Source organism: Lontra canadensis, unplaced genomic scaffold, assembly GCF_010015895.1.
Source record: "Lontra canadensis isolate GAN:19392208 unplaced genomic scaffold, GSC_riverotter_1.0 scaffold25, whole genome shotgun sequence".
NCBI classification, from domain to species: domain Eukaryota; kingdom Metazoa; phylum Chordata; class Mammalia; order Carnivora; family Mustelidae; genus Lontra; species Lontra canadensis.
Genome location: NW_022631019.1, coordinates 7,267,749 through 7,284,103, shown reverse-complemented (window position 1 = coordinate 7,284,103; position 16,355 = coordinate 7,267,749). Strand labels below are relative to the sequence as shown.

General features: G+C 46.5%; 1 protein-coding gene across 2 annotated transcripts in view; it reads right to left on the bottom strand.

Moving 5' to 3' along the window:
- The window catches only part of PEX14 (peroxisomal biogenesis factor 14), a 135,682-nt gene that overhangs the window by 73,592 nt on the left and 45,735 nt on the right, over positions 1-16,355 (bottom strand). For both annotated transcript variants that reach the window (XM_032863379.1, XM_032863380.1), the window contains exon 3: positions 12,638-12,722. In XM_032863379.1, coding sequence (XP_032719270.1) covers positions 12,638-12,722 — 85 coding nt within the window. The remainder of the gene's footprint in view (positions 1-12,637; positions 12,723-16,355) is intronic.

Below are 16,355 nucleotides of genomic sequence, written 5' to 3'. Positions count from 1 at the left end.
AATACCCTCTATCAGAGCACCTTTGCTTCACTGTGACAATTCTGCACATTTCGCGCTTCCGTCTCCACCCCAGAATGCTGCATTTTATCAACCCTGATATTCTTGGTCCTAGGGCCAGCAAAACGCCTTGTAAAAAAACAGGCTCAATAAATACTTGCTGGATGAATGCATGAATGAAGGGTAAAAATCTTTCAAAATCAGGCATTCTGGTCTTGCACACGACGGCACTATTTTCTGTGCTATTTTAGTACTTAGTCTGCTCTTTTCAGGACTGCTTCACGGAGAGGCTCTGACTGAAAAAAACTGTAAGTAAATATCAGAAATGGACTCAAAAGAGGTCATCATGAATCTCCATATTTATTCTCTTTCAATTACATTCTATACAAATTAGCTCCGTTTGTAAGTTAAACCGATTTTTCTAACAGCCTCTTCTTCAAACTCAACCTGTGTTCTTTCGGCCAAGACCCCAAATTTTGCAATTAGAATAATTTAATTGACAATTCTGTTTGTGACTCGCAAAGCAGGAGAGGGTAAGGCTTTGTTCTTCAGCTTCACAGGTTTACCCCTGTCAGTGGTAAAATATTTTTCCTGTCGGCTGAGAGCACAGATCCAGCTTGAAGCCCAAACCAGAGTGGACGAGAGCCCGTTCCTCTGCACTTTTAGGTTTTGTTGAAAAGATGACATTTGTGTGGTTGTGATATTTAATTTATCACAGAGGGTCATGATTTTTTTCCCCTGAAATGCCATGATAAAGTAAACTTCAACTTTATGAATGAAAGCCTTTGCAATCATTTAACAAACTGAAAATCTACACAAAACTTAAAGACCACCGTCTTACTACAGACAATCTCCTCGACAATCTAATTACAGAAAGATTGCTCGAAAGGGCTTTCAAACTAAAAAGAATAATTAACAGTAAGAGACTGGAGCGCTCACAAGTCTTCTGTCTGATGAAAGGAGCGACATCTGAGAAGACTAGCGCCTACCAGGCTGGTTTCGAAACCAGACGCAGGCCTGTGGAAAGTTAGAAGGGAAAAAGTCGTCGAGTTGTTGAATGGAAACAGGAGCCTGCTTGCCCCATCACACTGCGGCCTCGGGACCATTAGAAGCGACCTCTACTCACTACCCCAAATGGAAAGAAGATAGAACTGTCGACTGACCAACCTAGCAAGCCTACAACGAAAAGTAAATTTAAAACAAAAGCACACTAGGGGCGCCTGGGTGGCTCAGTGGGTTAAAGCCTCTGCCTTTGGCTCAGGTCATGATCCCAGGGTCCTGGGATCGAGCCCGGAGTTAGGCTCTCTCCTCGGTGGGAAGCCTGCTTCCCCCTCTCTCTCTGCCTGCCTCTCAGACTACTTGTGATCTCTGTCTGTCAAATAAATAAATAAAATCTTTTTATAAATAAATAAATAAAAACACACTAACTCATGCTTCGCAAACACAGATACTCTTAGCACATGCACACACACACAGCAGGAGAGACTCACAAATGTTAATACAATAACGGACTGGTACGTGAATGAATACTATTCAAAGTTAGTTGAAAATCTTTCTAACTAGTCCAGTCAACATAAAACATTGTAAAGCAGAGATTGCCTCATGTCAGACCTTAGGTTAAACGTTCCACATTTCCCGGACAAACCCACGTACCATGGAGTCCCTTTGGTGAAAAACTCGAGTGCCCACCCTTAGCAGCTGAATCTCATTACGACCCCATCCCTAAGTGAGCCAGGAAGGACTGACAAGTACTCTTACAACAGCTCAGAAAGCCAGTGGCGATAAAAAACACGTCAATATTTATCTCTCGGACAAACTGAGGACACATCACTACACGGCTTCCGTTAACAACGAACGGGCCAGCTCTTCTCAAAACAGGTGACTGAACACAAAACCCTCCATACACACAACTTGCTCTTTGTAGAATGAAGTACTTCAGATCGACAACTAAACCACCGCCACCTGCTTGAAGACTGAAACCATGAACTCTCTTGGGAACTTTTTTATTAGAGTGTTTCGGAGCCCAACGAATGCCTCCCTCATTTTGCAGACCGTTTATCTAAATGGCTTGAAAAATCCCCAGTTAAGCCTTCAGTAAGAAAGAGGCTTGTGATCAAGAGGCGCTTAGAAGCTGTTTGGGGGCAAATATGTTGTATGTGTGAATCTTTTTTTTTCTCCGGGCTCCTCCAATGGCGCTCAGCGTCCACTCCCACCTCTTCCAAGTGTGCCTTCCTCTATTAGAGACGCCGGATGCTAAAGGCTACCCTCCCTAGACTCCATGGCAGCAAGGGTTCTGGATGGGAGTTAGGAGCACTCACAGGTGATCTGAAAAGCGGAAACGAAGTCAAAGACCTGTATCTGCTGCTTCTGACTGTGGCGAACATGGGCCAATCGGCAAGCCAGATACTGGAAATACCTAGGTTCCCTATCGCAGTGCCCAATCTCTAGCCCTCGCTTCGCGGGAGTTGGGGGCAATTTTACAGAGGCAGAAGCCAAGTTCACACCCTAATGTCCTGTCACTGTTTCTACGGATGTAGAACACACTGCAGTGGTGGCAGCGGCAACTTCCTGATCCCTGAGTCACAGCTACAGCTACGAGGGTGTGCTCTTGAACTTGAACGTTCTGGTGGCAGCCTCCCGATTCCCCGCTTTCCTGACTGAACAGGGGGCGGAGCGGCACCCCCCGGCAAGTCATTCCTTCCATGCTCTGAAAGTCATTCCTGGAGGCCTGGCTTTGATTCCCCTCTCCAGCCCTTTCTATAGCGAGCAAGCTTCTAACTGCCTCTATTAAATCCCCCTCTGCTCAAAATTCCTAGAGGTTCTCATGACGTGGATTTTTATGATACCAACACAGGTGTCTTTTTAACATAACATGAGAGTGAGGCGCCTGGGTGGCTCAGTGGGTTAAGACTCTGCCTTCGGCTCAGGTCATGATCCCAGGGTTCTGGGATCGAGCCCCGCATCAGGCTCTCTGCTCAGCAGGGAGCCTGCTTTCCTCCCCCACACTGCCTGACTCCCTGCGTACTTGTGAGCTCTGTCAAATAAATAAATTAAAAAAAAAAAAACATAACATGACAGCAAACTGACGGCACCCCATTAAGAGTCTGCCTTCTAACAGGATATACTCTGTCATATCATGGTCATCGTCAACTAAGCCCTTATTTTCAGCACCAGGCACTCTGCTAAGTGCTTTTCACCTTATTTTCATTTAATCCTTACAAGAACCTTTTGTAGTAAATGCTACCATTAACCCCATTTTACAGATAGATAAACCACAGCACAGTGAGGGTAAGTATTTCATCCAGGGCCACACAGCTAGAAAGTAGTGACGTTAGCATTTCAACCTAGACAGCCTGTGCACTCTTACCTCCCACGCTGGAGTACTCCAAACATACCTATTATTTAGTCTCTTTTAACAATGCTTCCAGAGCCACGTGGTTTTACCACTGAAAAGACATTATAAATATGACACCTGCATCTTCCTCTTCTCCAGGCTCCAAACCTACACACTCATACCCGACTGGGGAGAACAAAATGGCACAACCACCTTTGAAAACCGTTTGGAAATTTGTTCAAGAGTTAAACATACACCTATCACAGGATCCAGACATTCTACCCCTGAGTACCTGCTCTAGAGAAAAAGAATCATATGTCCCTACAAAGACTTATACACAAATATTCAAAGCAGCTTTATTTTTATTAGCTAAAAACCAGAAACTCAAATAATCCTCAACAGGTGAATGGATAAACAAGTCGTATTCTATCCAAGCAATGGAATACTATTCAGCAATAAAAAAGGAACGAAACGCTAACACACATAACAACGTAGACAACCTCAGAGTAATTATGCTGTGTGAAAAGAGCCAGACCAAAACGTATACACAGCTACAATCCCATTTATATAAAATTCTGGAAAACGCGAAGTAATCTATGTGAAAGAAAGCAGAAGGGAGCTTACATGGGAACCAGAGTGGGGGGTGGCAGAAGGAAGGCAGGAGGAAACAACTGGGTGTGACCAGGGTGCTCACTATCTTGACTACAGTGATGGTTTCACAGCTATACACATGTCAAAAATTTCAATGTTGCACAATTTAAATATATATAGTTTATTCTTTCTCAATTAGACCTCTGTAAAGCTGCTTAACCCACCAAAACCACCCTGAGTCTCCTTCCGTCCTGTCTCCTTCACCTCTCACACCCAGTCTACTACTGAGCATGGCTTACTCTTTTTCCTACAATGTCTGTAGCTCTGTCCTTTCTTCCCAGAAATAATGGGGCAGAGTTCAAAGAATTCTAGCCAGAAGACTTGGTCCTACCTCTACTTCTGCCACGTATTTGCACTACCTAATCTTTCTGAGCCTCCGTGTCCTCATCTATAAAATGGGAGATTCATTAAATCACATATTCATTCCTTCAACAAAAGTTTACTAACTTGCCTACTAAAAGACCACAGTGAAGAAGAAATTAATCTGTGTTTTGTAAATCTTAAAATTCTTTACATAAATATGCTGGCTTTTTTTTTTTAAGATTGTATTTCACTGAGAGCAAGAGAGAGAGCACGAGCAGGCGGCGGGGGTGGCGGCAGAGGGGGAAGCAGGCTCCCCACTGAGCAGGGAGGCCAATCCGGGCCTCGATCCCAGGACCCTGAGATCATGACCTGAGCCGAAGGCAGACACTTAACTGACTGAGCCCCCCGGGCGCCCCCTGTGCTGGCATTCTGATTTCCATCTTTGCTGCCACCTTCCCCATCCAGATCCTCCAACTTGACAAGAGACGTGGCAGCGCCTTCTCTTCTCTCTGGGTTCTATTCAGGCCTATTCAGCTTAAATGCAGAGCCCAGAGTTAACTTCCTCGATAGCACCGTGACAGAGTTTCAACTGGTTCAAATACTGCTGTCAACTGTGATTTATAATACTGAGTCCTAAGGCTGGCTCCTACCTTGTTGCCCATCTCGCCAACCTCAATTCTCCTCTCTGCAGAGCCCAGGGGCCAACCCAGCTAACAGCACGTAAGCCTCTACGTAAGCCTCGCTCCCGAACACAGACCTCCCCACTCTTTTGACCATCTACACCCACCGCTTCCCAGTTTGTCCATGTTAAGACAGTTAAGAAGGAACTCTGCTGACCTAAGTAACTGGAAAAGAGCATTTGCATTGACACTACAAGGCTAAAGACAAAAAGAACTGCATACAAACACCATACTCCAGTCGGTGACGGCGAACAAGCTAGCAGTCCTGAAACCGCCTTACATGTGCGCCGGAGACGAACAGATGTGTGCAGCTGTCGAGTCAAAAAAAAACGAACTCCTTCTGCAACTCGTCCTGGTAAGCACCTTGTATTCCTAGTTTGCCCAGGCCCTCCCTCTTTAGCCTTAGCCTCGCACTGGGGCTTGCTCCGCTGGCGATGGAGGAAGCTGGGATGAGTGAGACAGTCTCTGCCCTCGGGGGACTCACAGCCCAGCGAGCTTTACACGCCGGTCTGTCCTGGTGGGACAGGGCCGCCTTCTCACTGAGACTCTGGTGCCCTTTGCGGGTCCGTGTAGACACTGTTCAGAGGCACTCCACCCCCGTCCCCTCCTCCTTCTAAGGAGCCTCTTACACTGTGAAAGACAGGTGCTTCATTCTTCTCTCAGGAAGTGCCTAACCTGGTAACACTCTGCACACAACAGGTACTGAATAAAGACCAACCACCTAACCAATGGCCAAAGACCCGTAAAATGTCCAATAACAACAAAAGAACACTAAGCCGTATGTTCCATTTGGAACAGGTTGCAGCCAAGTTTCTGAAGCTTTCCATTTATTTGAATGCTTTTTTCCATCAAAAAGTAAATTTCTGAGCCCACATCCCTTCAAAAAGGGGCTGAAAAAAGATTCTTTTAGAAAGCATTTTTCCTGTAACCAATGACCAGAACATCCTCTCGGAATCCAAATCTGTGCTAAGCGTTAATGACAATTTGTTACGCAGCCTTTTCTCTCTTATTAATTTCTTTCTACCTATAGTCCCGTTTATATTAGAAAACAGTTTTATATTATTTCTATATTCTTTCTATTCAAAGTCTCACAAAACCTTAAGCAAGAAAAATGTACCCTGGCCTACTCACGTATGCAAAACGCTTCTACTTTAGCATCGTGCCAACTGACACGGGGTCAACAACGTCGACACGAGAATATTCGCTGGGGCATTCGCAGAAGGCAGAAACCAATCTAAATGTCCACTAATTTGGGACTGGTTAAAAAAAATGTCTGATATACACTCATCCTGGAGTACTACGCAGCCACTGAGAAGAATGAGTCCGATCCGTAGGTGCTGATGTGGAATGAATGCCCAAATGTAATGTCAAGTGTAAAGGTGAAGTGCAAAATATGCTATTACTGTATTTAAAGTGTTTGTGCTTCTCTGAGAGGAGTAATAAATATTAACGTGCTTTTATATGGATAGATGATCTTGGGAATGATACAGAAGAAACTGTGAATAAACAGAAGCATCCTCTGGAAAAGAGAATGATGGGCACGGGAAAAAGAGACAAAAGGAAGACTAATTTTTTACCACATATCTTTCCTTATGGTTTTAATATTTGAAGCCACGTACATAGCTTACCTTTCCAAAAGAAAAAAAACTTCAAAACTACTACTACCATACGTGATAATGTCACTTTGCTTTTCTTTGTGGCCTTGTTGCAGGCACACAAGGTTAAGAAAAGAGGAATCATTCTTCATTTTCGGGAAAAACCACAAAGCAACTGGGTAAATCCAAAAGAGCTTTGCCCACCCCACCCCACCCCCAAAGCTCCTCTGGGCCGTGGTCCCCCGTGGTAGGTTGAAGTGTAGGAACCACGTGACTCTTAGGGGAACAAGTGCTACCAGCTCCCCCTCTAAACAGGGAAGCCATGGCGTCCCCGTTTCTACAGCCTTCCGCTGGTCTAGCTGCTGCAGCTCTCATCCTGGATGCTGAAAAAAATCTCTGGAGTTTAAGACAAGTTTGGATAACAAGGGGAGCAGGAAAATTGATGGGGGGAACACCAGTCAGTGTGATGGATAGGCTGGTCCAGAACAGCAGGTGACGGATTTGCAGATGCAAGACTGGCAGGGAAGGAAGACGGTCCGTTCACAACAGATGGATGGAGGTGCTCAATCATCCTCAGGAACAAGCCTGCGGCTGCCGTACACAGCCCTGTCTGCTCGGGCACGGGCAGCTCCTCACTCGCCGGCAGGGCGCGGCCCCAGCCCCAGAGGCTCTCCGCACGGGACCCACGCACCCACGCCGGGCTGGGCTCCAGGGGAGTGACAGCAGGCAGTGTCTGAGGAAATGCCACTGGACTGCAGGCGGGACTCTCGGGGACTGACTGCTGGTGAAGTTCCTCCTCCAGCTTCCAAAAGCACACCCAGTTTGTCTCTCTGGGTCACTCACACTCCGGGGTAAGGCTTGCCCTGCCAGGGTGGGGTGACCCGTGTGCCTAGGCCTAAGGAACACAGGAATTCCAGGACACAGGAGTTCCAGTGTGAAAGCCCCGACAGTGTGGAGCAAACCAGAGCCAGTGGCCACCCTACTCACCAGCCACCATCCTCTCCTCTTTCTTTGCCTCTTCATCATCAGTGAGAGAGAACCCAGACCATCTAATTCAGCTCAACCTCTTTACTGAGCAGAACTCTCGAGGTCGGGTATTTGGTTTCTTCCAGTCATCTCTGACTAACAGAGAGGTAAGACAATGAGAAAAATCACCTAATCCCCGTCTTTGCCCAGAAGGGGAGCATCTTTTTAAAATGTCCGTGTTAGGGGCACCCAGCAGGCTCAGTCGGTGGAGCATGTGACTCTTGACTTTGGGGTCCTGGGCTCAAGCCCCATATTGGGGGTAGAGATTACTTTTTAAAAAACAGAGAAATAAGATGTCCATGACAGAAAAGACACAATTACTCCAGCAAATGCAGGAATGGATCTGAGTCTCGATGCCACAATCCACATCTCATTAAGAAAGAATCAGAAGGGCCAGACAACCCCTCACAAAGCCAATACCCTGCCTTTCAGCTCAGCCACAGAAGTTTCTGAGGGTGAGGAAATGGGCCACAGCCAAGCATGGGGTCTTCCTTCCCTGCCCCCTCAAGCGCTCTGCTGGACCCAAGCTCTAGAAAAAACAGCGTTATAAAAATACTTCTGGCTTCACTAAGACACATTAAAGAATTAATTACAAAGTAAAGCTGAAGGAGAAAATTAATTTTAGAAACACATGAGGTTACAATTTTTTTTTCCTAGAGATGGGGGAGGAAACAGTTATTTTCGTTCTCATCCTGGGGGCACAAGCTGGGAGCTGTCCAGTCGATAACCTGGCCATCAGAACAAGGTTTGTAATTAAAAGGTCAGTGACCTGGAAAGCCAGGGCCCCACTCCCAGAGCTTCTCAGTAATGACGGAGCTATTAAATTAAGACTGTTATGAAATCAATGCTAAAAAAGCTTTCATGGTAACGAGATTCCATCCAAGGACATGCAAACTACCTCATGAAATGGATGTAAATGATAAAAAAGAAAAGTAATAAAAGAGAGTTAAATTGAAATCTGTGTAAGAATTTACTCCCCCTTGAAATACTCCATCGAGATCAGCCCTTCACCTCTACCCCACTCCCAAGGTTGAGACCATCAGGTTTCTTCCTCAAGTTCATTTCCAGCAAGGAGGCAGCTTTGCTATTAGGGGTTCCGCTTCCAGGAACAGAAGAAAGATAAGATCTTGTTTCACCTTTTAGAATGAGAAAGGATGGTGGTGTGTCTCTTTTGTTTAGTTTTCCTTTCCCCCTGGACTATTTATTAGATGAGCAAGAACACAGCCCTTTACTTACACACTTGAGAAAGGCACAAGGAGCACAAGTCTCATCCAACACCACCCCGGCCCCATTATAAAGGATTACACAGAAGTGAATGATGCTCATTTCTCTAGAAGCCTGCTCTGCAACACATATATTAGGAGTAAGCTACCAGGCAGCGCTATCTTCCCCACCCACCTCACCTACTCCCCTCATGCCCCCCACAACGAATAGGCATCACTTTTACCCACCTTACACTCAGGCTGCCAACATGTTTGGAAGCAGCCTGCCTCCTACACTTTGTGGTCGGATAGGGTGTCAAATCAACGGAAGCCTACTGACAACACTGTCCAAGCCTTCAACTTTCTGGACCGATTCTATGGCTGTGTTTAAGCTGCTCTAACCTCCTGAACTGCAACCCACTTAAAGCCCAGACATGATGCCTTCCTGGTGAGAACGGCCTCCGTACGTGGTCCAGTTCCAGGAGGGCATAAACCCCACGCACATTCCTGTGACGCTCATGCGTGGCTGCCTGTGTGGCTGAGGTGCCGTATGCAAAATCGAGTGCTTGGAAGGAAAACAAAAACGTTTATTCTAATACTCCGAAGGTGAACAGCTGCTTTTCTCTGCCATCCAAAAAATTCCCGATAAAAGAAAGAAATGTTGTAAATTACACAAAATGGCAGTACAAACTTCAAGGAAAATGATAAATGATTCCAATAACTTCATGTTTCTCATTAATGACTCCATATTCAGACTTTAAAGCATCTAAGAGAGAACTCAAAACACAAAAACAAAACAAAACCAAAAAACCACAAACACAGAAGACCTTTGCAAACCAATGCTCTTGCCTGCCTATTCCATCCACTCCCCACTAGCCTGCCCCCGGTGCCCCCAGAACCCTGCATCAGAAAGCACAACATGTAACCTGTCAGTGACAGAGGCAGGCTGCAGCCCTGCTCCGGGCTGAGGCTTCACATTAAAACAAACTCAGCTGATGTGCCTAAAGTAACCCTCATTTTCCACTGAACTGACATGCACTACAGGGACCTCAATTTCTATATTAAATATTAAATAATATTAAAAGAAAAACAAAATTGGATTTGCCTTTTCAGGAAAGAGATGTTTATTAAAAAAAAGAAAGTCAAGATTATAATTCAAGGCAGTGCTCCACTGCAATTCCCTGAAGTGACATTTGCTAGGAAAAGCCAAGACTACAGTAGCTGCGAGCTCACCCAAAGCCAGCGCTCCAAACCCACCCCTGCAATGAGCCCTGCGGGGCGCCGGGGGGGGGAGGATGCCAGAACCTTGGTCCCTCCCCTTATGACACTCTCCCCGCCCCTACACACCAGCCAGCCAGTTCTCTTTCCTTCCCAAGCACCGTTAGGGACAGGGGAGATGCTGGCTCCTCTCCCAAAGCCCCTCCTCCCTCACCCCGTCAGCGCCAGCAGCAGACCGTGTACACCTGACCCACCGAACAGTCGGAAGTTTAAAAAGTGAAGTGTAAATCCACATAGGGGCGCTTCTTCCCCAGACTCCAATCAAATCTTGGAATCCTCTGCCCAGAAAAGGTCCTGCCAGAACTAACCCTACTGGGACTCAACTCGGAAACAGATAATTACTGACTGAAGCAGCATTTTACAGGATAATGGAGATGGGTGATTACGGCCAGTGATTCTGGACAGAGGCGCAGGGTAGACTCCTGTGGCTCTCTTTAGAGGAAGAAGGGTAAGAGGCCTCTCCGGGTTCCTGCTGCCTGAAATTCTAAAAACTCTCACCCACATCAGGGGTCGAGGAGGAACTGCACCCACTGCACACTGGCCAGTACTCATCACCCTCTCAGAGAGGCATGCTCCGGGGGCCGTGTCCAGGTGTGCAAGCCGAAGCTCCCCCCCCCACCCCGCCCCAGTGCTGGTGCTCCTCAGCCCTGCGCGCCCGGCATTGTCTTTCTCTGTGGCACCTGCCACTCTACATACTATGATCTTGTTTTCTCATTGGTTAAATGTCTGCCTTCCCCTTAGAATGTCAGCCCGGCGAGGGCAGGGTCGCTGTCTGCCCTCTTCTCTGCGGAGTCCCCGGGACCCAGAATGGGGCATGTGTAGGGCAAACACTCTTCGATGGGTTAACTAATTGATCAGTTTTGTTTTGTGTTATTTTTAAAGGAGCAACAGATAATAATTGCACAAAACAGTTTCCTCTCCACAGTAATTATCAGCCAACTAACTCAAAAGAAGTATTATTTGGTCCAGAGTTTCTCTCTCTCTCTCCTTTTTTCCCTCTCCCTCTCCCAGTCAGGGATTTATTAAAATTAAACAGATTAGATGGAGCTCCCGATACTAAAACTGCTCAGCAAAGCCTGCGGTGGGGAAGTGCCGAGCAAACACCAGAGACATTTGTCTCTAAATTGCTCTAAATACCTTCTGCAAATGAAATTCTAACCCAGCTGCGTTTGAGAGAAAATGAGGAATAACTGGTCATTGTCAGTGGGAGAGAAGATCAGGCAGTTATAATACCGCACAATATACTGGGGCAGAGGATCTCTCGGCAACCATAGATTCTGTCTCAGGTTACCCCGGGTAATCAGCACAGCTTTTAGGCTCAGCTTTCCCTGGCTTCGATGCTTTGATGAGAGAGCTGAAATCCCCAAGCTTTTATGATTAATTACTCCCCATAGGTACACATATTTCAAGGAAAAACTCTTTTATGGCATGATGGTTGCGGAGTAGAGAGGCCGGCCAACACACTCCAAATTGTAATAACCTCCCACTGATGGGGGCGAGCGCGATGCCGCCTGCAAATGCACAGCGCCCCTCACCAACTCCGTCGCAGAGGCCAGCCCTAAGGCTACCTCTGAACAGATGCCTGCAAATGGAGAGCTTCAGGCTCGTTCTGCCCCGACCCCAAGGGTGCAGGCCTGGGACATGGTCCTGCGAGCATCTCTGCAGTGGGATGCCATGGGGCAGATGGAGGAAACACCACCAAACCACTCCGTCTTCTATTCCAGCCACCCACGGCTGACTTAAAGCTCACAACCTCGAATTCTGAAGCTGACATTCCAGCTCCTGAAGGAAAGAGAGTTTTGTTTGCCAGGGCTGGGCAGGGGGAGGGGGAGGAGGAGGAGGAGGAAGAAAACGCTCCCCCCACCATAGTGTATAAGAGCCTTTATATAACTTTCCAGCTTTCTAGAAAATCAGATGTTCAAAGAGTAAAAAAGTCACATTCCTTTTTTTGTTTGTTGTGGGGTCTGCTTTCTATTTTACAGAACAAGAAAAAATCCTAAATTGCAACAGAGCCAGAAGAGATTCTTTCTGCTTTGGACAATATTGAATTTGTCAAGACCCATTTAATCCCTGCTTACAGAAATACCATAAAACCAGTAATTTACCACTTCAATCCGTAAATCAGACTGACCCCAAGCTTGACCTTAACCTGACCTTGTTTAGTCATCTCATTTCCCTCGTCCTTCAATTTCTTTCTTCCTGATTCTTTACTGAGGCAGCCGACCTCCTAACCTAAAGCTAGTCTCTGTGTAGCCTGGGTCGTATTAGCAGAGGAACGGACCAGAAGCAGGAGTCCTCCGGTCTTATCCAGTGGGCCTCTTCTTGCTGCCCATGCCGGGCTGTCCTGGGCTAAGCTGTTGGCCTTACATCTGGTGCCGGGTCATCCAGACAGTATCGTCTCTCTGCTCCACTGTAAGGAGAGAAGCCTGCATTCCCACTGAGGGGGCTCCCCTCACCCCCACACCAATGGGACAGCTACGGAAGGTCCCTCCAGCAACACCAGGGTTTCCATCTGTCCCGTCCCCAGTCCCTTTCTGCAGGCCACGCTGCACGGCCATGGGGAACCTGTACCTTTCTTCTTAAGAAATGCTCTCCTGGTTGCAAGTGGGCTCTGGCGGACCCGGGAATTCTGTAGAAACTTCACTGCTGTGGCAATCTGGTCAGGGAGATAAAAGAGAGAGAAAAGTAAACTTCAATAGTCTGAATTTCATGATTAAAAATCCCACCAGTTTATCCTAGGTCCACAGAAATAAGCACAGCACTGTGGTCAAATATATAATCAGTTGTTTCTCACATTGAAAATCTACCTAAATAAGAGACTATGTCAGTTCCCACTGGCTTCCTGTATCTGTTTCTATCAAACCTAATCCCCTCAGCCTAGCTTTTAAGACCTGCCATAATCTTTTCCTTTTCTCCCTGTTCAAGCTGAATGTTCCTGCTCCTCGGCAGGTAGCCTCTCCTGGCGATGTTCATCCATGTCACGATCCTTGCGCTCGCGCTATGCCCTTGTTCTAAAAGGTCTCTCTTCTCGCCTCTACCAGTTTAAACATCACACACACACACACACGTACACATGTACACACACACACACACACATGCACACCAGCACGGCCCTTTTATAGCTGTGCTAACTCCGCGAAGCCTTCCCTAAGTAAGCAAGCCATCTCTGATCTCCCTCTTTTCTTAAATTCTTTAATGCTCGTAGTGTGTACCATATAATTGAAGACATAATTATACTGTCTTCTAATGTTCAGGCTGCCTCCCCAACTACACTGCAAGCATCGGAGGAGAAGAGACCAAGCTGCCTCCACAGAGCCTGGCAAAGTGCTGAGCACAGACCGGCTGGGAAGGATTACATAAGAGACGACGCACACGGCCATTCGCGCTGGTCCCTCTTATGCAACGGAGCTAGATACTGAAGAGACTTCAAAGGACAAAGTTTGGAGTTTCATGGCTAAAAGCTGACAGACTGACAGATGCTCCCCCATCTCTGGTAATGATATTATTTAATGAAATCTTCATATCTGCAAATAAGCCAAGGAAGGGGTGGAAGGAAAACCACTGAAGGTATTAGCCTTCGCGCCACTCGGCACACACGAGGCATGTGTTTTGCACATCACTTGTGTGTGCTCCATCCCAGGCACTACTGCAATGGGTGGGACATGACAACCTGCCCCACAGAGGAAAGGGGCCATTTTAAATGACTGGCATTACTCATCTCATCAACACCAAAAGAATAATACACTCTCGCGTTACAGGTAAAGTCAACAGACCCCGGCGTTCACTCCCAAGCTGTTGAAAGAAAACATTTGTAAGGGACCAAATATAAGGAACTTTTCTAAGATCCTTCAGACTCAGGGTGGCAGCTACCCAGAGACTCAACACGAAGTACTGTGACTATCAAAGGACGACAACTCACAAGTATTCCCCTCATATTTTATATGAATTTAATCCTGAGACCAGCCAGACCTCTCTGGTAACAAAAGATATGAGGATAAATGCGGGGGAGGGAAGCCAGGTCAATTCCCTTATGTACCTTCCCCTGTAATCCCTCTATTGGAGGCTGCCCGAGACATTCACCCTGAAGGATGAATTCAGGTGTCCCAGACCTTCAGATGCAGGCCCAGCGGCGATAGGACACATTCATGTTCCTGGAGACTGGCTGTAATCCGTCCAGCACTGCAAACCTCTTAGCACCCATCATGAGCTGCGGTGGTAGCCAACCAGCTCTGGACCAGAGAGGAACCGATGCTCCAGATTCCGCATGTACCCCCCTCGGGTGGTACCAAATCTAAGAAAAATCTGATAGACATCGACAAAATGGGTGCATTTTAATGAATCGATGGGAGAAGGGAGAGAAAGAAGCGGAAAACAGAAGAGGGGAGGAGGACAGAGCGACAGGGGAGAAGGTGGCCATGGGACAGGCAGAGAAAGCAGAGGAGCTGGACCAGAAGGGGAGGCAGAAGTGGGGAGAGGAGAAGTGGGGAGAGGATGTGGGGAAGGAGGAAGGTGAGAGACAAGAGGAAGAGAGGCCCATGTCCAGGAAGGAGTGGACAGCTACACAGTCACAGGCCCCACGGGGTCAGTGGCCATCGGCCTGGCTCACATGGCTCAAGGATGACTGTTCTTCCTCTGGAGGAAAAACACACCTTCTACACACAAGACAATTACGGCACCAGTATCATGCGGCAGAGAGTGCACGCGCTGGCGTGTGCACCAGGTGTCAGAGGGAATGTGGATGAGCGGGCCTTAAGCAGCAGATATTAACGGCACGGCTCCTCTCATTTACCCATAGAAGCATCGACCTTTCCTTCATCCTTCCAAAATTTTCCATGACAGAGAAAGAAAACAGAATCCCACCACTAAAATGCACAGGTTTCACCTTGCTTTTTTAATATAGTCCTTGGTATATGCATTTCTGGTCAGAGAGCAAAGTTCTGATGGGTTTAATGGTGCACTCAATGCAGTGCTTGGCGCATTCCATCAATTTTTTTTTAAAAATTGCATCTCTTATTTCTTTAAATACATTAATCAGCCTAGTGTAGGCAAAACGGATCCATCGGACAATGCAATAAACATGAATTATCATCTATCCAACACGCATAATGGCTTAAAAATACATAATAGCAGGTGTAGTTTAAATGATTAGTTATTACACCTGTGGTGGGTCTGATTCAATTGGGAAAAATCATCTTTAATAGGTTAAAAGGTTTAGATCACCATGCTTTCCTTAAAGTGGCTGTAGAGAGGGAATGATGGAGTGCTCTGTCATTAGTAATTCATTTAAGAAAAACGTGGGGGATATAGCAAAGAACAGCATAAACGAGCGAATCCAATTTAAACATCAGGTAAAGTAGAAAACACCTTTTAAAAAAGCAAGATAAATGAATTCAGAAGGGAGATGAAATTGACGTATTTATTTTAACGGGAATTTGACAAAGTCCCGGCACACTTCAAACTTGCAAAAATATGAACAATTTCTTTTAAAGTTTCCATTCACTAATTTCAAGCCATATAAAATCATACTGCCAAACACCTACATAAAGTATATTTGGGGCTTGTTTATGTTCCTCTTGATCTTTGTCTGAAAATGCAGGCGACAGGCAAATCACACATTTAACAGCGGCGGTATCGCTACGCCAGACGCAAAAATATAAAGCATCCAAACTAACAGCCTCAACATAATGTGCTGAATAAGAAAGATACCCAGAGAAGCAGCTCCGTGTAAGTGTGAACACGGGAAAACCTCCCTCTGCCTTCACTGATTATTTCTTTGGCTACTCTTTACTGCCCCCGTCCCCCGACCCCACCCCGCCGCCTGAGGCCCTGGCGCCACAAAAGGGTTTTGGAAAAGGCCTGTCCAATCTGGAATTTTATATGGCCGCTGATTCATCTACAGATGGCCCAAGATTTCCCCCAAATCTTTACCCACAATGCGAAGATTTTAGCACACTAATAACTGCCAGTGCTGCTCGCCGCATCTTTCATTCACCCATTGTTGGACACTTTTCATTAACTTCATGAAGCAACTCAACTGACTCTTCCTCTGCAGAGGCCCAACACACACAGCATGCTTTTGTTGGCCGCCGTGATGGGGTGCCTGCAGCCTGTCCTGTATTATCGTTTGATTTTCTAATTAGGAGATGAATGTGACTATTCATGGGTTATATTTGTGCCCAACTAAATAACATAAATTCAGGCCAAATCTTCCGCCTCAATGTCAAAGATGTAAAACGGAGACAGGAACTTTATTGCACATGTTGTGGGAGTGCAGCAAGCCAGGGAAAAG